The sequence below is a fragment of the Mesocricetus auratus genome, unplaced genomic scaffold (genome assembly GCF_017639785.1).
Source record: "Mesocricetus auratus isolate SY011 unplaced genomic scaffold, BCM_Maur_2.0 Super-Scaffold_100047, whole genome shotgun sequence".
In the NCBI taxonomy this organism is placed as follows: domain Eukaryota; kingdom Metazoa; phylum Chordata; class Mammalia; order Rodentia; family Cricetidae; genus Mesocricetus; species Mesocricetus auratus.
Genome location: NW_024429224.1, coordinates 1,054,994 through 1,077,997, shown reverse-complemented (window position 1 = coordinate 1,077,997; position 23,004 = coordinate 1,054,994). Strand labels below are relative to the sequence as shown.

Here is a 23,004-nt window from a genome sequence, read left to right as displayed (position 1 = left end):
CAAGACTAGAACCTGGGGGAGGAGGGGATATCAGAAAGAAGCAGGGGTGCTCCCAAGTCCCCACAGAGCCATCTGTAGCTAAGCCACCCACAGGGCACTGGCCTCACATGCCCTTTGGTTTCTCTGCACTTCAGTTAAGGACACGGAGGCTTAGGGCTGGCCCTCACAGCCCATCTTCTCACACAGCCCACACTAGCTGGCTCTGGGATACATGAGCATGGTCTGTCATCTGCCATCTACTCCAAGGCATCCCAGCAGTTCAGGCCAATGCACTTCAAGTAGGTAGGTACCTACCAAGCTGCTGCTGGACCTGCTCAACCCTTCCAGTAGCCACCATATGGGGCAACCCACCTTTGCTCAAGGTGAGCCACTCCTGACAGGCAGGCTCGTTTGCTGGCTGAGCCTGGCTCAGTGGTCACTTGCCCAGCACAGCAGCACACACCTGTAATCCCAGCACCCGGGAGACTGAGGCGGGAAAATTAAGTTTCAGGCCAGCCTAGGCTATAGGCTACACAGCAAGATGCTTCTGTAAGTAAAACAAAAACTAAAGCAAAACCTCACCATCTCCACAGGCCTCCCCAGCACACACTGAAAACTAGCTCTGCCCAGTGTTACAGGTCACGGGCAGCAGGGTGGGGAGGGAGGAGTGGGCATATGGTCCCAACTCCACACTCTTCTCTGCCAGTTTGTGGACACCTCAGGTTTTCACCAAACCTACAGAAACTGTGTGGTGAAATGTACCAACTTCAAGTAGGTATAGAGCTGTGTGTGCTAAGAACCGCATATCCCTGCCTTGTCACCAGATGACCCTGTCTGGAACACGGCAGGAGGGGCATCTTGCAGGCACAGTCTCACCTACCCGTGGTGCGGTAATGCGAGTTACACCAGACAAGAAGGCTCCTGGTGAAGACCTTCGCATCAACACCATCTGGTTTCTGACGAGCTCTCCAGATGAGGCCAACACATGCAGGACCAGCACAGCCCAGGAGCCAAGGCAGAGGGAGGTGGGTGACAGCGAGGCCACTGGAAGGACGTGGTAAGGCCCAAGTCTGAGAAAGTGCAGCTCCACCCAGCCCAGCTGGACAACCAGAGCAAAGGCCAGGCTCCTCAGAGACCAGACTGCTCCCAGCAGCTCCTAGCCTGTCCCTGTTTACAGTGCCGGGGCTTGCAGCGCCACCAGGTCCCCTCACTTGGAAACTAGAAACAGCAGCAGCACCCCTGCTCGGTTTCCCACTTGAGGACGACCGTCGCTACTGCTTCCAAGTTCTGGACCAGTAGTGGGTAGAGCCACCATCAGGAAACTGAATCCCTCTCAGGCTGGGCATCTGTGACAATCACTCCATCTAGTATGGGTAGCAGGCCTGGCCCATCCAGGCCTCCCTGGGCCCTGGAGGCTCAATGGCTCCCCTCTGCCCAACCTCTACTAAGGCTACTCAGCATGCTTTTAACACAGCTACACGGTTTACTAAGTTGAGGACAGGACAGGACAGGCTAGGTACCTAGCCCCTGGCTAGTCCCCACCAGTCTTACTCAGACCAGCCCTCTGCTCTGTTTCTAAACACAGCACTTCAGTCCTATCCACTGGGACCAAGCATGGCAAGTTAAACACAATTCATGTTCCAACTCTCTCTGTAATGTTCTCTTAAAGGGCCAGTGTTGCAATCAGGACTACAGAAACTTAAAGGTACAGATCCCCTTACAGGAAGCAGGAAAAGTGAAATAACCCATGAGTCATGATCAGATTAGCAGCCTTAGGCGTCTAAGGGAGACTTCAGGCAAAAATCTTAAGAGTTAAATCTAAACTTCACTTGGAGGTCCCAAAGCATCCGAAATGAAAGCAGTGAGACTAATTCTTGTGTACAAACTATAAACAGCAGAGAACACTGCCAACTCTGAAAAATCACTATTTACCAGACACAGGCTCAGCTCTCCCGGCACTGTCTTACTCCCACAATGCCCCAGGCACGTGGTGCCATCATCCCATCTTCCAGATGAACACCGAGGTTAAGAGGATTTCTCCAGGATTCAACCCACAGGTCAGGGTAAGCAGAGGGCCCCTGCCCCCCACCACCGCTCCCTCCTGAAGATCAGCTTTCTCCGATTCCAAGCTCAGGTCTCACAAGATCCACCCCTTCAGTACCTTTCTTACTGAGACAGGGCGGTACTAAATCATTAGTCCAAAGTGTCCGGCCATCAGGCTTAAAGCTGAGCCCCAAAGCCCTGTGAGGTTTTTTTCTGCTACTTCCTCGATCATATATTATGACAAGAGCCAAAAGGAGACAAATGCCAGAAGGAGAGAGCCATGAAAGGCGAGAGGATGGCCTCCATCCTCGGTTCTCCACACTGGTGGTGTGGACAGAGACAACAGGTGAGACCCAATGTCTTTCTTAGCCCAAGACTTAGAACACTGAGTCTGTCTACAGAGACAGAGGGGCTAAGAGCCACAGAATGAGACTCTCCCCCTACCTCCCCCAAACTTGGACAAGGGAAGAGGGAGGGACAGTTACTTGACTGCCTGGACCCTGGGACCTGATCTGAGAAGGCTGCCAAGAAGGGTGAGCTATTGTGACCCAGAGTGGCTAAGTTTAAGTGGTGCTGTATGGCTCACCCCGACCAGGAGGAAACCGCAGGCCCAACACTGCAGGGGCTAAGCCCTGAGGATTTAATACCTCACTGTTTCTACAGAGCCTGCGGATCAAGTCAGTCTGAGGATCCACAGCCATCTGCACTCAAATATGAGCCATACCACTTGCCACCATATTTCCGCACCTCCCTCAGTTTCCCCCTTTGTAAAATGGGCTGTTTCAAAACAGCATTCACTTCCCAGGATTCAGAACAAACCTGGCTTTAGTGAGCACTTCGCAGAGGCCAGTCTCTAGCATGGCTGAAGAATGATGTGGACAAGCCATTTTTCCTCTGGGAAAGAATTTCAGAGATCCCTAGCAGAATGACTGAGATGTCTGCCTTTCCCTGGAGACAATGAAGTCTGAGAAAGAACAAGAGCTAGCCAAACCCTTCCAAGCAGCACACAGCCTGCCTTGGTGTCAGGCCTCAGCTGAGGCCCAGTGAGCAGGCAGAGGGCAAAAAGGAAGGGACCCTAACCCTGAGGGTCTTGTTGGGAGGCAGCCTAAGGCTTCATCTCCAGTGGTGGGTAGAGCCTGTCTCACACCTGACCTTTGGGTCTCAGACCGCCCACCCCACTTTCCAAGTGTCTCCCCAGCTTCTGAGCCCAACTAGCTTGTATACAGAAACACAAATCACCTACAGCCGCTGCCATAGAGCCTCCCCAATAGCCAGGGGTCCCCACAATACAAACACCCAAAGATCCGTCAAGCTTGAAGCCTTGAAGCCGGATACATCTGATTTGTGTGGGGCAGCAGGAATGCCTCCAGTCCAGGCGCAGTCCCTGGCTGACCCTGAGATGCAGCAGGAGACCCACTGCTTGACTGGGGGGGGGTGCATGCCCCAGCTACAATTCCAGCCATGTTTCTTAGCAACTGCAAGCCCTTCACTCCACAGCTTCCGTTTCCTTGTGTAAAACATTAGTAATATATCCCCCTTCCCTGAAGACAGCACAGGTAAAAACAACGGTTAGCCAAATGCAGAAAAGGTATTTAATTGAACAAATGGGACCCCCAAAGACTCAAACACTTCAATCATTCACTCAACAGGCACTGTGAACCCACCAGGGTTCTGCTGTCCAGTAGGCTGCAAGTTGTCCCTAACCCTGCACAACAAATCAAAACACATTCTAAGTTGGGGCACAGGGAAAGTGGCCAGTGACCAAAGTCTGTTAAGACCTCAAAATTTGCCTGGAAATTTCTATTGTAAAAAAGTCTATGTCCATTCTGAGTAAGACCCCCAGAAAGGCCACAGACCCAGCGGGTTCCGATGTGGGGCTTAGGAACCAGGGAAAAGTATGGGGGTACAGAACGGGGTGAGGAGCAGGGACAGCAGAGTCACCAGAAGTCTGAGAAAGTAAAACACCCAGGGCAGCAATGAGGGGAGGAACCAGAAGGCTGCTGGCATTGGGGCTGTCAGAGCCCTGAGGAGGGCTAGGTCACCTGGAGCAAGCTGGGGAGCCTCGAGACAGCTTCTCTCCTGCTTCCTGCTTCCTGCTTCTGTTGGACACACAGGGTTTCTGGTCACCAGAGGCCTTTGGGTCGCCACCACCAACAGCACCTGAGACTCAGGCCCTTATTCATACCAGGCACTCTCATTCCTCACAGGTCTCTGTCTTAACTTTCCTCCAGGCTCCACAGGGCTCTGGTTTTGGATCAAAATGCTCCCCACTCCCCTGTGGTGATGTCATCCACCCGCCCCCAGCTTTAAATGCTCTGGTGAACTCACAACTGCAATTCTGTGCCACTTCCTAGGAGCTCCAGATCTCACCTCAAGTGGGGGGCGTGTCCCCACCCCTCTCCATGCCCCGAGAACCTCAGGCCTAAACGGCCCCTTCCCCCACAGGGCCAGCAGCCTCCCTGTACTGGATGTCCCCACTCCACTAGAAGTTAAGGAAACTCTTAACACCTTCCAATGGGTGCTAGAGAGACCGCCTGGTGGTTCAGAGCATTTGTTGCTCTTGTAGAGAACCCCAGCACCCACATGGCTCACAACCATCTGTAACTCCAATTCTAAGGGATCTGACGCCCTCTGACCTCAGTGGGCACCAGCATGGTGTAGACACAAGGGCAAACACTCACACATGTTCAATAAAGTTGAACTAAAAACAAAAGCATAAAATCTCCCAATGATTCTTGGATAACTGCTGTAGTACCAGGTACACTCTGAACTACTCTCCAAGTGGGAGGGATTGAAGTCTGTTCTAAAACCCTTTACTTTTTACTAGTGTCTGCCTGTGCTGAGCTTATCCAGCAATGCCCTGAGGTTCTTGGGCCCACATCTGCCTTGGGGATGCTGCACCTGCAATCAGAGTTCTTTCTCTACCCCACTATCAAAATAGATGGTTCCTGTCCTCTCTTGGAACTCATCTTCCTTTCCAGACTCCTTCCTGCACGCAGGTCCTGCCCTACTCTGTCACTCCTCAGCAAAGCGCCTGGCTTGTTTCCTTGAGAGCATCCCGCTCATTCGGCCAACAAATATTTACTAGGTGCAAACTACGTGCCGGGCCCTGTTTTAGACACTGGGACACAGTGCTGGACTTGCAGGCAGCTGTCGCTCACTTTTTACTGTGTCTTACCATAGGGAAGCTGTGTGTGGCTGTTGCATCTATCCTAAGAGAGTATTTGACACGATGTAAACTCTATTTATGAACCAGCACATGAAAATCAAGGACCAGAGTAGCCAAGGAACCAAACGCAGAAAGACAAGAAATCCAGAGCCCGCTGCTGCCCTTAGGTGACAAGGAGGGGCTTCAGGACACAGGACCCTGGTGGCTCTGTCCTTGGGGACTGCCAGATACACAGGTAGACGTTCCATTTGACTGGGGACAACAGAAGGGTGATGCACGCCAGAGTCCCAGAGAAAGCCAACCTTTAACCCTTTGATCTTCGGGTTCTGTTCTCTGCTCAAACAGGAAGGAGAGAGTGGCCCTTAGTGTCTAGATCAACACACATTCCAGAAGAAAGGCTTCGTTCTCTCCTGCAGTTGTAACTGCAAAGGCAGATTCCATTACATCTGTCACCGAGGCAGTGGCAGGGAGAATCATAGGGGCTGGGGCAGCAGGCAGCTTTGGCAAGAGCCCAAGAAGAGGTCAGTTAAAGCCCCTTTTTCAGGGGTCACCTTCCTAAACTACAGCCTCTCTGGGCCAGGATCAAAAGCCAGGGCTTGGACACCCAACTTGCAGGCACCCAGCTTCACCTGCTGGTTTCCTGCTCCTTGTCCCCAAGGACAGGGCTTGGCTCCTATGGCACGGCAGCGATCTACCCAGCAGTCCCACCCTACCCTCCCCCTCTCTGCTGAGAACAGTGGGCATACGCCTTAGGCCTCAGTTCACCACTACAGTGTCCTCCTACTAACACAGCTCCAGGGAGAACAAGCCCCTCAGCCTCCAGCCCTGCCCAAGCCCCCACGCTGGCTGAATGCACAAGACAAGGAACAGGAAGCTGAGTCCTCCCCCTTCCCTGCACATCCAGGCACAAACCTTGGCAACAGCAGGAGGGCAGGTCCCTCGGCTGACCTGAGCACCTGAGGCCCAGGAGCCAGATGAGGCTTCCGAGGATGGCTGGGCCTCCAGAGAGTGGCACCTCCAGACCGGCCGAGGATCTTGCCAAGGTTGTCACTGAGGAGTCCAAGGCCACAGAGGCCCATTCCCACAGGTTGTGCAGACCCAGGTGGCCAGGGTGGACATCTAAGAGGTGAACCCAAAGGGCTCCCCCTTACCACAGAGCACACACTGAGTTCATTTCCTCCACGCTGAAACTCCCCAAATGTCTTAAACACACAGAGGTGACAACACCTAGAGATTTCCAGGTTCCCCAGAGAACAAGAGGAAAATTACTGTCTCCCAGACAGGTAACCAGAGGCTTCCAGGTCCAAGAAGTCCGAAGGGTTCTTGAAAGTAAACAGCTTCTCCTAGCCAGCGGCAGCAATCTCTCCCAGGGCCTCTGGCGGGTGCAGGACTAGCAGGAGCAACTCCAGGAAGCCAGGAGCCTCTGTCCTCCCAAGCACCTCCCATGGAGTGCTGGCTCTGCCCTCTGGAGCCCCGCCCCTGGGCCTTTGTGCTAGCCAATGCCCAGCAGCCCCAGCTGGGTGAATTCTGGTCTCAGATCAAAAGATCAGTCTTGGGAGGGCCCTTCCCATCCTCCACCCCCACACCCATTATCACCCAGCTTCATTTTCTTCATAGCAGGGATCTGAGGTCATCCTGCTTTTTTGCTCTAATCTCCCCCTCCCTCAAGAACCTTACCAGTCCAGCCCAATAAGCCCAGAACACCTTGAGCAGAGTCTGCCAAAAAGTAGGAACTTGATAGGCAATTGCAATGTGTGGATGCTATTTCCCCAGCTGGTCTGAGGCAGGCCAGCCAGAGCTAGATTGAGGAGGAGCTGGAGCATCAGAGATTTGAGGGACTCCCTGTACCTCTCTGCCCTCTTCCCCACCCCAGCAGTCCATCAGGCTGCATTGCTCCCGGGCACTCTTTCCTGGCTCCGCCTCCCATTCTCCCAGGCCTGGAATGGGCCCTGCCCTTCTCTTCCCAGGCCTAGTTGCAACTGGCTTAAGGAGGGAGAGATGAAGCAGTGGGGATGAGAACTGGGGCGTGGTCCCCACATGCCCTTGCAACCTCCCTCCAGGCTCCCCAATGCTAACAGCACCCTCCAACTGTGGCTGAGCTCTAAAGCATACTGTGGGTTCAGCGGGGCACACACTGCAGGAGGGAGGTGAGCGGGAGACACTTGGGGGATCAACATAGCTCACACGGGCAGTCAGAAGAAAAGCCAGGCAAACACCCCTCCCTCTTAGCAGCACTACCATGTCAATCAGTCATTTAAAAAAGCAACACAAGGAGAGTGGTCCAGAGAAGGGCCGGGGTTTGCAGACCACAGTCACTGGGACAGAAGTACCGAAGGATGCTCAGTTCCTGCCGGGTGGGCACAAGCAGAAGATGTCCTCCAGCTGTCTTCTCACTTTGGGATGGTTTCTCTACTGCAGAAAGCAGCTGGGCCAACAGGGCAAGGAGCTCAGTTAAAAAGCAACAAGGTAGGCAAGCCTGTGAGCTGTGAGCGGGGCCCAGATGTCTAGGAGCCCAGCTGCACCATTTGGAGCTGAATCCTCAGGCCACACCATACACAGCCTCCCTGCAACGCACTACTGTAACACTGTACCTCTGGGAAGCTACCCTGGTCAACCAGACATCTTTGCTTGGTCCACCTTCCCCACACCACAAAGGCCAGCCACAGCACCAGGCTCCACTTACTAAGCTTCTCGCACCCTTCACTTAGAGCCACCAGGCTGAAGGGCTGGTCCAGAGCTTCCTCTAGCTCCTCTATACAACTCACATCTCCAAGGGCTTCAAGTCCCCAAAGGAAATATAGACAGAGGGAAGGCCCTTGCCCAGGGCCACGCCCCCTGGAGTCACTGCAGGTCCCAGTCCATCAGTGGCAGTTGGAGTCTGCCCTAGACTGTGTCCAGCACTTCCAGTGTGCAGAGCTCTGCAGGGGCGAGCAAGGGGCTGGTGAAGGGGCTGAACTACTGGACCCAGGTGGCTCTAACCTTAGTGTACCCAGCTTACTCCATCTTGCTAGGCCCCAGTTCTGGACCTGGCTGTGTTCTGGGCATCGTGGGCCAACACCACCCCATCTGGCCACATACCTAACTGCCTGTCCCTCAGGGTATATAGCTGGCAGGCTCCTAGCCAGCTATAGTCTTCCTTTGGAGGCCAGGCTTACCCTCCCAGTTTCCAAGTCTTAGTAACATTTCCTAGCAGGAAGAGGTGACAACATATTTACAGAGAATATGAGACCAGCAAAGGCTCCCTGGTTCCACAGTGGCCAAACCAACCGGAAGTGAGCAAGAAAGGCCGTCCTCTAAGCACCAGATGCTGGCACCCGGTTTCATGATTGTGCATGCAATAAAAGGCAAGACAGCCACTTCCCACACTAAGTCAGAGCCACAGAAACAGTCACTTGCACAAATGACACAACTACATCTGAAGGCAGATGGGCCTCATTCAAATGCTCCTTCCAACAGGAAGCCCTCCTCGATTTCCTCCAGGCAGGAAGTCATTCCCTGCCAGTGGCCCCACATTCTCATTCTTTCTGAGAGAAGACATTGATCTGTAGCCCAAGCCAGCCTCAAATCTAATCCTCCTGCCTCAGCCTCCCAAACACTGGGTTACTGTAGAAATCATAAATGTGTGCCACCATGCTCAGCTTGTACCTATTCTTACTATCTTGTAGCAAACAAGGCCATGGAGTGGCTTTCTGCTGTGTGACAGCGGCCGCAGATTACAAAAGCAGAGGCTAGACTGTATCGAAAGTTGGGTTCCTACACTCACCAGCTGTCTGGCCTTGGAGATGGCGTATCTTCCACACACACCCCAGCCAGGGTGCACACAGCCTTCAAACTAACAGGCCTGAGGGTGAGCCCTCCTGAATAGGCCACATCTACCCCAGCACACTCCTGCTTCATAGCCAATGCAAGCAACCTCAAGACCTTTCCCATCCTCCAGGCTACACCCCTGTCTGGTCTGGTTGTCAAGTCTTCCCCACCCTCTTCCCCCATGGGCCTGCATGCTACTTCAAGATCTTCGAGGCCATCCCTCCCTCCCTCCCTCCCTCCCTCCCTCCCTCCCTCCCTCCCTCCCTCCCTCCCTCTCTCTCTCTCTCTCTCTCTCTTTCCCTCTCCCTCTCCCTGTCTCTGTCTCTGTCTCTGTCTCTGTCTCTCCGGCATTTTCCATTTTCTTTCTGTCTGCAGCTGCCATTACCCCAGGTAAGGCTCTCTGTAGGACTCTTGCAACCCTCCCTGAAAGAGCGTCCCCTTTTGGGTGTGACAGGAGAGTGAACCCAGTGACTGTGAAGACACTTGGAGGCCTTGCCTGCACATTCCTGGCTGTCTTCACTGTCAACATGACTAGACTCCGAATCACTAAGGTGACTGGTGAGGCACACCTGTGGGTAGGCCACTGAGGGTGAGGAAACCAGCCCCGGCAACCAGGCGTGCCTGCGGCGCACTTGCCCTCTGGGACCTCCAGACTCTACCCCTAAACTCATCTTGTCAAGCGTCAAGGAGCCAATGTCCAAGAACTGAACTCATAGAAACTACCAGCAACATACCCCTCCCTCTGTTCCTGCCATGCAACAGCAAAAGTAATTACCACAGCTATACATTCCTCTCTCCTTTCCACAGGCTGCTCTCCAATGACAGACACCCTCCCCCGGCCCCAGGAGGAGCTGTGATAGCCCAGGGACTACCTCAGAATGAGTCTGCAGGTCATTCAGGGCTGCACCAGTGACGGACCACTGCAGAGCAATCAGCCACGTGTGGCTTTTCAAGGACAAGGGCCTCTTAAGACCCTTGCTATCTATATTCGGCTGATGGCAGGATGTGAGCTTGATGTCAGACTGGGGGCCAACTCCAGGAAGCAGCTCCAGCACACCCCAGCTGTTAATTTATGTGAGCATATCCATGCCATGTATGACTTTATCAGCACCAACAAAAACAAATGTCTCCTGGCACCTGCTCTGTGCCAAGCCGAAGCGAGGTATCTTACACACATTATCTCCCTAAGCCTCCAAGGGCTCTAAGCACGGGTGCCCACACAACATCTGCCTAAAAACAAGGCTGAAGCAGAGGGGTAGGAATGCTCCCCTAACCCACACATAGCTGCTGGTGGGAGCTGGAGCTCTGGACTCCCCAACACTCACTACTCCAGGGCCTGCTGCTTGTGCCTCTGGACTCCCCCTTGCTGGGAACTGCGTGGGTGCTTACGGAAAGCTGTCAGTCCACAGTCCTGTATTCCCTACCTCCCCCACCTGCTCAGTAGCCCCATCTCCCCCAGAGAAGCCCAGCAAGCTCCCAGCCCCGACCACCTCTGCCCTCCACCAGCCTGGATGAATCACCCTCATCTGCCAGGCCCCCAAGCGGGGCCTTGTGGTGATCATTGCGGCTGGCAGAGAAACCTGGAACCTTTTCCCCTACTGAGATGTTAACACATGTTGGCTCCCCAAATGTAATGTTTCCATTAAAGCATTTCGTGGGAGTAAATTCCCACCCATGTGACACCTCCTCTGAAAACACAGAGTAAATTCACTTGAACAAGCAACGAGACATGGTCAGCATTTCCCTTCCTTAGCTGTCACACTGCCAAGGGCTAGGCAGCAATTCATGGCATGCCAAGGATTGGATGTTATCGGGAGGCAAGGGACAGGGTGACCACAGCCTATCCCTAGAACTGTGCTAGCACTGCTCCCATCCTTTAGAACTTTCCAGAGACAGAGCCATTCACTAGACTCTAGCTAGTGCCACATTTGTACCCCCAACTCACCTGTTACCCAGCCCCCAAGTCCCTGCCCTTAACTCTACTACCGTGGGGCCCAACCATCACCTTATATCTACATTAGGCTACAAGTCAAAGTTCAAACATGCTTCTTGAAATTCAAACCCCTTACGTTGTGCCCTTATCCCCAACCCTGGGACCACCAGTAACAATGCCATGGGGTGACGGGGGGATCCCACCACTTTCTCAGGTCCCATGGCTGCCGTAAGAAGTCAATCAACCTGCCATCACAGCCCAGGTACATGGAAGTCAGTGCACGCCCCAGCTAGCACTGGTCAGTCAGAGCTGAGGCCAAGCCCACAAGCCACTGCTCTCCTTCCTGCTGCATACAGCCTGACAGCCGGTCTACAGCAAGGTGGCAGCCACGGTCCCTCCAAGAACTCCCCAAGGCCCTGTCCTCAGACACTCCTCTTGAGGAGATGGAAATATAGCCTGGGCCCTGCCTTACTCCCAGGGTTCTTTGGGTCTGTTCCACAGGCATCCTGAACAGCGCTGCTGTGAGCTGCCACTGACCACTTCACCAGGACAAACGTCAGAGAAGGATCCCCGCATCCAGTTTACAGATGACAGCATGGTCCCATTAGACAGACAGACTGCCCAGGCTAACTAGTCAGGGTCCCAAGCATGGGCAAGACACCTGTCCTTGACCTTAAGAAGCTGGCAGCTTAGTGGAAAGGGAAGGCACACCAAACGTGTCCAATGAAAGCACACATGACAGTCTAGGGGCCAGAAGAGGCTGCTGCCCAGTGTGCGTTCTGAAACAAAATGGAGCCCTGCAGTTCTGGGGGTCAGGAACGGGAATGGTTACATGGAGAGACGAGTGGCCCAGGTCACCCCGTTCTGAGTCCTACGAGTCTCTCCAAACTCTGTGCCTGGCACACAGGGCACCTCTCACTGCTATCCAATTAGCCTGGAGCTGGTCACTGACATGTCACATCCTGTCTACAACAGGGCAGCCCAGCCCTATGAGGGAGGTGCCTTGAATGATGGATGTTCTGTTTACAAGTGCAGAGTGGGGCATTATTTCTCCAATCCACAGAACTTATAGGGACTTTGCGTCCGAATCTGAGGTTTGCACTCCAGCAAGTACTAAGCCTTAGTTTCCCCACCTGCACAAACGCTTTGGAAGCCTGAATGACACTAGCTCAGTGATGATGTCACACACCACTGTTTTCTGCCAGGGCCAGGCTCGCTGAGGATGGCCAAAGATACGGCATTCTAACTGGTGAGCCTGGTGGCATAGAGCCAGCAGCAGACCCAATAGTGAGGGTGTCTCAGCGGAAACAGCTGAGCACAGCAAATAGAGCCATTGACCCAATTCAGCTCCATTCTGTCTTCAAGAAAATGATGGAGTTTAAATGAATAGGTTTTCCATGTCCCCAGTGGTTTTGGAGGAATGGGAAAGGGAAGGGAGAATCAAAAATGGCCCCTGGGCCCACTGGTGGTTATTTCTGAGTCATCAGGCCAGGGAAAGGCTTCTTGCTTTCCTTGGTGGCCAGAGGGGTTGAATACTAGTGGGAAGCATCGGGGTGAAGTGAGAACCACATGGCTGGACAACAAGGGTGGGTTTCGGCTTCACCAGCAGCTTTGTGGGGTGGCCCGTGGTCTCCTTAGCTCTAGGATGGGTTCTACAGCCCCACACTTTCTGGTGGTACTAGAGCAGACCTGGAAACGCGTGCAGCAGGACAGCCTCAGTGAACAGCCACGCCGGCCCAAAGCTGTTGACTGTTATTCCAAGAAAACCCAGAACTCTGGACTCCGGAGAATGTCTAGGGCTATGTAAGAGCTTGCTAGTAACCAATGAGGGAGAAGCCAGGAAACTGGAACACCACTCTACCCTGTCGTGGGAAATCCAGCCTGTCTGTGGGCTACAGCTGGCCATGCGCCACCGAGGCCAAACTCGAGTTTAATGACAACACATGCAAGTTAATTCACTGTGTGATGGTGTCCTACAACCCCCTCCACCCCCGCGTGCGTGCCTACTGCCTTCTTTTTCTTTGGCTACTGAGGGTCTGACCCTCATCCCTCGTTCTACCACCAGACTGCAAGAAGGAGGGGTCTGCCCGACTTGGTTTTACTTTTAGAAGATATGGGGCCTACTTCCCTCCTGGGGCCAATTTCAGGTTCCTTTTAGCAAAATGGGGGTTCCGAGAGGGCCAAGAAAGAGAAAGGCTTAGAGATGAACACATTACCGACTGTCCCCAGGAGTACTCTGAGCAGAGGGAACCTACCGGGACGGAGCACCACCCTCTGGGCTCTTGACTGGACTGAACCCAGGGAAGTCACCAAGGCTCCCTCCACCTCAGTCAAGGGGACCGGAGTGCTTCAGAGTACATGCGATGATGCATGCCAAGTGCCTGGTAGGACATCTGGCACATAGCAAGGGATCAAAAACCGATAGGTATTATTATTCCTGTTGTGTTATCTTTAGAGAGAAGCACGCCAGAGAACTCCGAGTGGGTGACTGCAATGAAGGAGCACAACCAGGCAAACGTGTTAGCGCTGAGGCCACCTATAATTAGCAGTCATTACATATGCAAATGTCTGCTCAGCAGCTAGAGCCAGCGCTGTCTGAAGTATGTTTAAATAACCCTTTCCCCTGCTGCCCACCCTCCTTAAGTCTTGCTTACACTATTAATTTCATTAACAAACATTTACTTCATAACAGCAGATAGGAACTCATACATATTTGAATCACAGGCTTTGAGGGCTGCGGTGGCTAAGGGACACAACACTTAGGCTTTGCGTTCCCTCAGAAAACAAAACTAAACACTACAGAGGTTTTAAAGGTTGTGCCTTTTCCTGCCCTCACTGCAGTTATTTGGGGGGTTTGGTTCTGGGTTCTGCAGCTACCAAAGCCCAGGCTGCTATTCAATACCTTCCACAGCCTACATGGAGGGCACAATGCTCAACCACTGCTCTGACAGAGTGCACACAGTGGGCCCACAGGAAGTACTAGCTGGCTAAACTTGCTTCTGGCTCCTCAGGTCAATGGAGCCAGATCTAGGGACGTCCCCAAGAAGCTGAGTGAGAAGTAGCTGAACTGTAAGCCCCAGAGTCAAGTCAGAGCAAGGCCACCAACTGCTCTCCCAAACAGGCTCATTAGGAGAATATGAATGGTGCCAGCCCCAATCTTTTCCATGGACGCTTTTGTGTTGAAAATCACAGCAGATGAAGTCATCGATCCCAGAAACAGACTGATTAAGAAGATGTGAGGGCACTGCAAACAGCAAGGCCGGACACGGACACACACACACACACACACACACACACACACACACACACACACACACCATACACTCCCCACCCCCTCATGTATCTCTCTGCCTTGGGAAGCCTGGCCAGGCCTAAGTTCCTCTGGGAAACAGAAAATATGGCAGGAGCCAGCACTAGCACAAGGAGCCTGAAGGGGGGGGAAACGACGACACAGCTACTGCTGTTTGGTATTTTCCTTTTTTTTTTAATAGCTGGCACCTAGGGGGTGATTTCAGGGACCACTCTGCTGGGGCTCTCAGTCCTGAACTTCAATAAAAGTCCCTAACATGCAACCACTTGGCATGCTCAGACCCCTGTGGTTTCTCTTATCACTTCCTCCTTGGCCTCATCCAAAGGTGAAAGCCCACCCACCTCTCCTGGGCCCCCACATCCCTATCTGTCCAAGAGGCAAATCCGAGCAGCTGGTGGCTCTGAGTGGCTAAGAAAGACTTTAAAGCAAGATACTATGCTCAGACCCTACTTTGTCCTCTAGCAGAAACATGACCCTGGGCCAGGGACCCCACTTCTCCCAGATTAGTTTTTGTCTATGAAATACAGATAGTCATGTATCTATCTCACAGGGTAAAATTAAGTGGATTGTGTATTCATTCACTGACACCACACCAGCCCCTATCCTAGGTACCAGAGACACATGAGGGAGTCTATTCTCTCAGGCCCGGGTCAGACGGGGGTCAATGTCCAGGGATAAGATGGGAGCTCAAGGAGTCTAGGAGTAACACACGAATGAGAAGAAGCACGGCCAAGAGGACACTGCTGGTGGAGGAGGAACAGCAGGGACAGAGCCAGCTGTACTGCGGGGCGGGGCGGGGCGGGGCCCAGTGCAGCAGAGAGCACAGAGGCAGGCAGTTCTCCAAGGGAATATGATTTTAAAGACTGAGCTAGTGTTGCCAGGTATGGGGTTCACACATGTGATCCCAGCACCCAGAGGCAGAGACAGGAGGATGGAGAGCTTGAGGCCTCCTGGGATATACTAAGGAGACCTTGTTTAAAAACATAAGCAAAACTCAAACAAAACTACCAATTGTTCTGGCACTGACAAGGGGAATTGGGGAGATCAGCCTAGGGTCAGCTACAGGCACAAGGGGAAACTATTTCTTTTTACTGTCCCTGTCACTCACTACCAGCCCATTCCCTAACAACCCCTCCTCTCTGCTTGTTCTGCTGACCCTCAAGAGAGCCCCAGGAATGGGCTCCACACTTGCTTTTCTGTTGACAAAGAACTTGGCTTAAGCTCTAGGGCAGGCCTACCACAGTGCCTCAGGTCAGCACTCTACCCACCCTGGTCTGTGAAACCTAACCAGACATTTAAGGAAACCCTTCCCCTACTCAGGGCTCACTGCTCCATCTCCTACCCAGATACACAGGTTTCAGAGTTCTGCAGACACTCACCTAAAATCCCAGGCCACACTCCTGCCGGGCCTATCCTTCCTTTGGAGCACCAAAGAGCTAGGTAGAAGCTGTGGTGAGGACAGGCTTCTCAGGAGTGGCAGATACCTCTCCCACCCCAACAAAGGCAGGGACCACAGCTGATTTTCTGTCCCTGTCCCCAGGGCTTAGCACAGGTGAACACAAACAGAAATAACTCGATCCCAAGGATCCCCCAGGGTTCTGTCTGCACCAGAAAATGAGACAGATACCCTGCCTGTTTGGAGTTTGTGCGAAGCATCTTGGAAGTTATTTGCAAGACCTCTGCCCACCCCATGAACACAAACACTTCTCTGACGTCCCCAAGCCTGGCACAGCCCCAGAAGCTTTGGGTGAGGGCAGGCAAGCTCATGGGAAGGGCGCTTAGCCTGCACTGCCTGCCTTCCAACCAGGTAAGCTGAGCAGGAAGTCACCTGGTCCAGGCACAGGGACAGCTCTTTTTCTGCAGAGGAAAGTCCCTGTGGTTGTAGTAGAGTGGGAGTTTAGAGGTGGCTGGGCCTGGAATCTGTGCTCAGAGTTTCTGATTTTAATTATGTCTACATCGAAAAAGACTTAAGCAAGATAAACAAAGAGAACGGGGGGGGGGGGGGCAGCAGCGAGGTCTCTGATCAAGAGCTGGGTAACATGGCTCCTGTCACCCCCTAACTAAGTTCCTAGAGCCCAAATGCTGCCTGACCTCAGGCCAGCACCCAGAACACACAGAGGGCAGGGCTGGGGAACAGTCAGGAGGTCCACCTCAGATACAGGCATTTGGGGGTGGCAGACTCTTCAAGGCCACTCGTGTGGGGGTGTTCCCATTCTCCTCATGCTGTTGCAGACACGGAGGCTGGAAACCTTCTGGTTTCCTGACTGCTCCCCCTATCTGTGTGAGTCAGAGAGTCAGCTGCCTTCAGCCCTGGCCCTAAGGCTTTACATATACAATACAGGGATAATTAAAGTTTAAGCCTGAGGACAGTCGGAAGGACCAGGCACCAGATGATTTTCTACAGAGTCAAGTGAGGATGTGACAGCCAGTGGAGAAAGGAAAGAGAAAGTTACACCTACAGGCCTGGACAGGCCTTAGCCAGGCTAGAGGTAAGCAAGGCTCTGAGAGCAGGAGCCTACAAGGGAAGGGTGGGAAGGACAGGGCACCAGGCCCAGTGAAGGCCTCCTCAGCAGCACAGGAAGGAACTGCCCTGTTGGCAGAAGAGCAAATGCTAGCAGCAGCAAGATCACTTGGGTGGACAGTGCACCACTATACAGCTGCACCACTGCCCAAGAGCAGAATACAGGTGTCACTGGGACATCTCGCTAGTCACTTTTCTTCCCTAGGCTCCTGCCTGGCCAGAGGGGTTTATTTATGCAGCAAAGCTGGGGAAAGTACCCATGGAGCAATGAACACAGCTGGAAATTCTCAGGGCACCTCGGGCTAGCCTCTAGCTGATATTCCGGTCCACGGCAGCAGGGCACGCCACTGGGGCTAAGCCAGCGCAGAGCCAGACAAGTGGGTCCCATCATTTCTGCCATGTCCCTCTGCAGGAAGGCCTGGCCTAATGCCTTCTAGTCACCTGGCCTCTGGCCAACCATATCATAAAGGACTCTACCCAGAGAGTAGGCTGTGTTGGTCAGCACTTTGTTTAGCAACACAGCATATGACATTTTTAAGTTTCGAATCAATTGCCAACATTTAAAGATGTGAAATTTTTAAATGTCACAAAAAACAACTCCAGGGCTTTCTCTTCCAAAACCAAAGTTTTGCCACCAAAGCCCAGCAGCTAACTGTCACTGTCCCCAAAAGGACACAGCCTTACAGACTGTCACAGTTGTCACCAGAGCTTTCAAGTGGTTCCTATGTCACATGGGCAAGGCAGGGCTCACAACACGTCAGACCTCTCCTACGTCACAGGGACTTGCCAGCGTGTGTAGACAGAGGGGAAAAGCAGATAAAACAGGGAGACCCTGGAGCTTACCACGCCCAGGACTTCTGACTGCCATGCGGCTTCTTTGCACACCCAGCTAACAAGGTTCACTCCGGGGCCCCTCTCACAGGTGGGTACGCCCGCAGCAGGACACCATAGCAATCTGTAGGCTGTCTAGACCTCTGGACATTGCATGGTCTTTGTTTAAAGGTTAGGCCTTTTAGTGCCTATGCAAAGGAGGCCCGAGGCCCTGCGCTCCTGGCATCTCTGCACCTAGTGGCCAGCCCAGACAGACCCCCAGGGTGTCTGTGAAGCTGAAAAGCAGAAATCCAACAGCAAGAGCTCACAAAGTCAAGGCTTCTGGGATGCTGCCTGCAGGAGGCCCAGGCCTCTTTGAAGCTGTAACCAATTCTTCCCTCTTTCTTTCCAGTAAATGAAACTCCACAGGGTTTTCAAGGTCAGAGCTGCATTGGCAGGAAGGGTTCTCTTTGTTTTTCTACCTCAGACTTACCCCAAACACAGACAATTGTGCCCAATAACCAGTCCCTGCCGGGTGGAGACAAGGACCAGGCAGGTGCTTCCTGTGGCCCCAGGAGTCCTGCTCCCCTGGATACGGAGTCTGGGGCTTGGCTTCCTGAAACTCCATCTTAGCATGCCAGTCCCCAAGAGTGCACCCACAGCTCAGGGAGGGTCAAGGCTCAGGATGGGCGTGGTCCCTTGTTGGTGGCTGAAGATGTTACCTCAGGCTTATTCTCCCTCAGTTTCAGTCTTCTCCCTTGGAAAATAAGGAAATAAATACCCAACTGGAGAGATTCAACCTCCTAACGAGACCCAGAGGAGCTGGGGGGACCACTAATTACTCCAGCACCTGGCGCAGAGCACGGCGTGCAGTTGGTGCTCAACGAGTCTGTTTACTCAGACTGAGCTGTGCCAGGCTTCATACTGAGTGCCAGAAGCGGAGAGGAGGGCCAGGCTGTCTATGGGAGGTCTGTCCTTCAAGGGCTAGAGAGACAATGGTCATGTATGTCTTACATGTAGGAACTGCCAGGAACCAGAACCCTGTGGGGCCCTGGGCCCCTTGAGGCAGGGGTTAAGGGTTCGGGTCTTATGACCTCTGCCTCTTCTGGTTCAATAGAGGTCAGGCCCACGTGATGGCTTTACTTGCACATCTGTGCCGCGTGTGCCAGGACCCTGAAAACGCCACAGTTCTGTACAGGCAGCAATTCTCACACACGGTTATAGAACAGACTACCTGACCGAGCGGGGAGGACATGCCGGCCTGTCCTGCACAGCCTGTGGCCACCAGCCGCTTGTCAGAGTTGTATGCCAGACAGTTCACTGTGGCTCTCTACACTAGCCTCAGGAGCTTGGACAAATCAACAAGCCCCTCTACACCCCGTTCCCAGCATGGGAGCAAGCTCACCTCTCGGGTTCTGATTCCGCACTCCCTCAGCCTCAGCCTCAGCCTCTCCTCACCTGCTACTCCTGCACTGTAGAACTGGTTCCCACCCCCAGCCTCCCTTTGGCCTCCCACAGCCTGCCCGAGAAGACGGAAAGGCTCTAGTCCTCGGAACCCTAGTCCTCCCTGGATTCTCTCTGCTTGTCTCAGTGTCCTTGTCCTTGCTTTGCCACACGAGGGACTGATTTTTCAAACCCCAAATCCCATCACCAGCTCACCCCTGATTCCTTGAGAGCAGACCCAACTCCGGTTACACCTTGCCACAGACAGCAGTAGGAAGGAGCAGGCCAGAGTGGCCGGCCCCTTGTCTTCTCGGGTACATGCCTTCCTCGCTTGGCCCTGACAAATCTCTGTAACCCTGGACCTCAGCTTGGCTATCCAGATTGAGACAGAGTGCTATTTGTAGGGCTGGGGAGGAGCTAGACTCCCAAGGTCCTGAGGAAGCCCTTTTGTTGTTGAGAGATCCAATAGGAAGCCAAAGAAATGGCTCAAGAGGCCGGGCAAGGGGCACCAGGGAAGCAAGCCCTAAACAAAAGTGCTGGGACTTGGAGGAAGGGTAGAGCAGAAGGCATCTGGACAGAGGGGACACAAGGCTTCCCGCACCTGCTCTGTGCGGGGCACTTGCTGTAAATTCCATCTATCCCTCAAGACTCCCAGGAGTCACCCTCAATCTTACAGTAGAGCTGAACCCGACCCTGACCTGGGGCATCCGCATGAGTAAAAGGGAGCCCAGGGCACAGGGGGTTGGAGGCAGCAGAGGTTCCAGAGGCCCGGAAAGCCCCAGCTCTGCTCTCCCTGCAGAGCCACCCTAGCGTATGCAGATGAAACCCCAGGGGACGCCTGGCAGACAGTCTGAGGGCCCGGTCCCCAGCCTTCTTTCACCATTTGCCTGAAGCCTGAACGAGGCTGCTGCTGAGGAGCCGGAGAAGGCAGCCAGTCAGGAGGCATGCTCAGTGGCCATACCACAGGCTGGCGTGGAGCTGTTGCCAGGGCGGCTGAAGAGTCTGCCTGCACAGGCAGAGAGAGCGCTTTAGCACATGCTCTCTGGGCTACCAGCACATCGGCCAGCGGCAGCAACCTCAACCATGGCCTTCAAGCTCCTCTGCCGGGTCAGAAGTGGAGCTGAGAAGGGGGTGAGGGGAAAACAGGCCAGATCAGGCTGGCCCCTGGGTGGTTATGGTCCAGACTATTGCTAAGGACTGTGTATGTGGTCCAACCTGACACAGAAGATGAATTCCGAGGGCTGTGAGAAACATGAACCTGGACTGAATCCACCCAAGGGCAGAGTCACAAAACCAGGAGTCCGTGTGCTGAGGTGGAAACCAGAGGTCTAAAGTGTTTTTTTCTGAATTGTACTAGAAAGGATGCAGTGTTCCCGAGAGTACACCGAGACGAATCACGCAGACAGTCTCACAGGTCCCTGCTATGAGCACACTGAGGCTAGGAATGAGCTGCCACTCAGTGCTCCTGAGCAGGCAGGAGAGGCTGCAGGACTGCTTGCTCTGTGTGTCCACAGCAGTCTGCCTGACAACACTTCTCCTGGGACTCGCTGGGTGGAAAGGAGTCCAAGCTCCTTGTCACAGCAAATCTGCAGACTAGAAACTCAGCCACCCTGACTTGGGAGTCGGCCACTGCTTCTCAGGTGGGCACCGAGACCAGGCACCAAGAATAGCCATTGTCTACTTGGACTTAACTGGGTATCTAGGCATCCTAGCACGGTGGCTGAGATGCCTAGCTGGGACAGAAATACAGACGAACGAATCTCGAATCCTCCCATGGTCCAGGGAGAGGCAGCAGTGGGGGGAGCTTAACCAGTTACCTCCCACTTCCCATCTTCCTTGGCCCACGCCTGTCTCTATGGAACACCAGAAAATGCCTATGTAGAGACCTGGGATTGGTACCCAGAGTCAGGGCTGCTATGTGATCCTAATATCGCCGCACTGAAGAGCATGAGCTGGCTGTGTGGGTTAGTTCTGTTAACTGGACACAAACAAGAGGGAACCTTACTTAAGAAGATCCTCCATCACTCTGTTCTGTGAGCAGCACCACCCTGGGCAGGTGTGGTCTTTGCTTACACAGAGAGCAAGCCAGTAAATAAGCACCATTTCTCCACACTCCCTCAGTTCCTGCTTCAGGAAATAAACCCCTTCCTCCCAAGGCTGCTTTTGGTTTGGTCATGGCGTTGACCATAACGGAGAGGGGGGAGCAGAAGGGAGCCCTGCAGGCAAAGCCTCCCCTTGTGCTGCTTCAGCCTCCCTAGGGCAGCACAATGGGGCACTGGGGCAGGGCAGGGCTGGGCAGTCTCACAGGAAAGTGCCTTGTTGTTTACTTGAGGAACTAAGCACAACTTTTTGGGCTCTTTAGCCAACCCACATAAACACTTAGCCTCTAGCCATGGAGGGCTGCAGTTTATATTTGGCCAGAGGCAGGGAACAGCCAATCAGACCCAGGTTTAGGCTGAAATCTGACTTCCAGCCAGCAGCAGTAGCAAACATGCCCAGTGAGTTCCTGACTTTTCTGAGGCTCAACAGCCCATCTGGCTCTGCCCTACCAGTATCCACAGGGACACACTGAGGCCTGGCTCCCAGCTGCAAGCAGGTCCTGCACACCCAGTACCAGGGCCACTCTGCACCTAGGAATATCAGTGTATAACCCTACCTGCAACAGCAGCACTTCCTATCCTCCAGAAGCCTGGACTGTGGGGGTGGGGGGCAGGGTTACTGTCTGGGATTTCTGCATGACCCGGAACTGGAGGGGATACATACCCCAGAGCAGACACAAACCAAGAGTCTGGCCTTCCCAGGTTGGGGTTCTTTGCAAGTTTCTCTGGCATAAAGATGCTCAGCCATCTCCAGAAAGCAGGGTAGCATGGCCTCTGATGCCCCCAAGGCCTTTCCTAGAGTTCACAGGGGAGGCTGATTCTCCCCACCACCATCCCTGCAGACAGACAGCAGGCTCATGTCATCAAAGGTCAGCTGAGATACTAGTAAGGAATAAACCAACAGGCCTCACAGGAGAGGCAGACAGATGTTACTTACAAAGCCTTTTCAAGAGTCAATATGCTCGGCATCTAGAACATAGCAAAACCGTCAGGCTGCCATTAAGAGAAGAAAAGTCTGGTTTGGGGGATACTGAGGTCAATACTCTGCAGGAGGCACCCTCCAGACCCCTAGTTCAACAGTCTCAGGCAGCCTGTAGGAAAGAAGTCCCTGACACTAGCTGCAGATGCACCCACAGGTGCCAGCTTCCTGCAGTAGCTCGGCATGCCTTTGAACGTGGGGTTATACAGGCCCAGGTTAAAACCCAGCCCATCCTAAGGGCTACATGACCTTAGGCAAGTCCTTAGCTGTCTTCAGCCTTGGCTTCCATGCTTGTAAGAGGTTTGTTTCCTGGGACTGTCTGAGGTTTGGGGACACACATTCTTTCAGCCCCCACAAATAGACCATGGAATGTGCGTAAACTCACTGTTCTACTCTACTGCCACTGGATCAAACTCCACATCTGGACTCACTGCCATGGACAGTACAGTTATAATTTGCCTGTGGGACAATTTTATCCCAGCCCTATGAGAGGCAAGGCTGAGTACCCACCACTACAAGTCACAGGCTCCACCCAAAAATGCGCCTTCCCTTAAGACCGGGACCCCAGTTCCTTTGCTGTGTGGGCACTCACTAGCTCCTGATTCCAGTCCCAGGACGGCCCCACTCTCACAGGCATCTTAGACCTGTCGGCATCGCCAGCATCTCACCACCCAATAGCTGCCTGTCTCCCCACTGCTTGGGACTTGCATGACTCTCCAGATTTTGCATAGTAACACCTTTTCGGAGTTTCGAAGCAAACCAAAGTCATTTGCCAACTATTTTCTCCCATTAATCTCACAATGCATTTGCTATTTTCCTTCCATAATGACTCATTTAACAGCAACAGAGCAATTAGACAGACCACAGAATATTGATTTTCTAAGTGAAGAAATGTCAGCACAAACATCATT

At 53.3% G+C, this 23,004-nt stretch overlaps 1 protein-coding gene across 14 annotated transcripts in view; it reads right to left on the bottom strand.

Annotated features, from left to right (window-relative positions):
* LOC101834130 (DAB2 interacting protein) overlaps positions 1 to 23,004 on the bottom strand; it is a 172,840-nt gene that overhangs the window by 33,349 nt on the left and 116,487 nt on the right. The window contains exon 1 of one of the 14 annotated variants that reach the window (XM_021234050.2): positions 18,066 to 18,329. The exons of 10 other annotated variants lie outside the window; for them this stretch is intronic. In XM_021234050.2, coding sequence (XP_021089709.1) covers positions 18,066 to 18,208 — 143 coding nt within the window. In that variant the 5' untranslated portion in view covers positions 18,209 to 18,329. Of the gene's footprint in view, positions 1 to 859; positions 1,011 to 6,103; positions 6,612 to 18,065; positions 18,330 to 23,004 lie in introns of those variants that run through there. 3 more of the 14 variants (XM_013122024.3, XM_005082120.4, XM_040735690.1) reach the window with 3 other exon arrangements.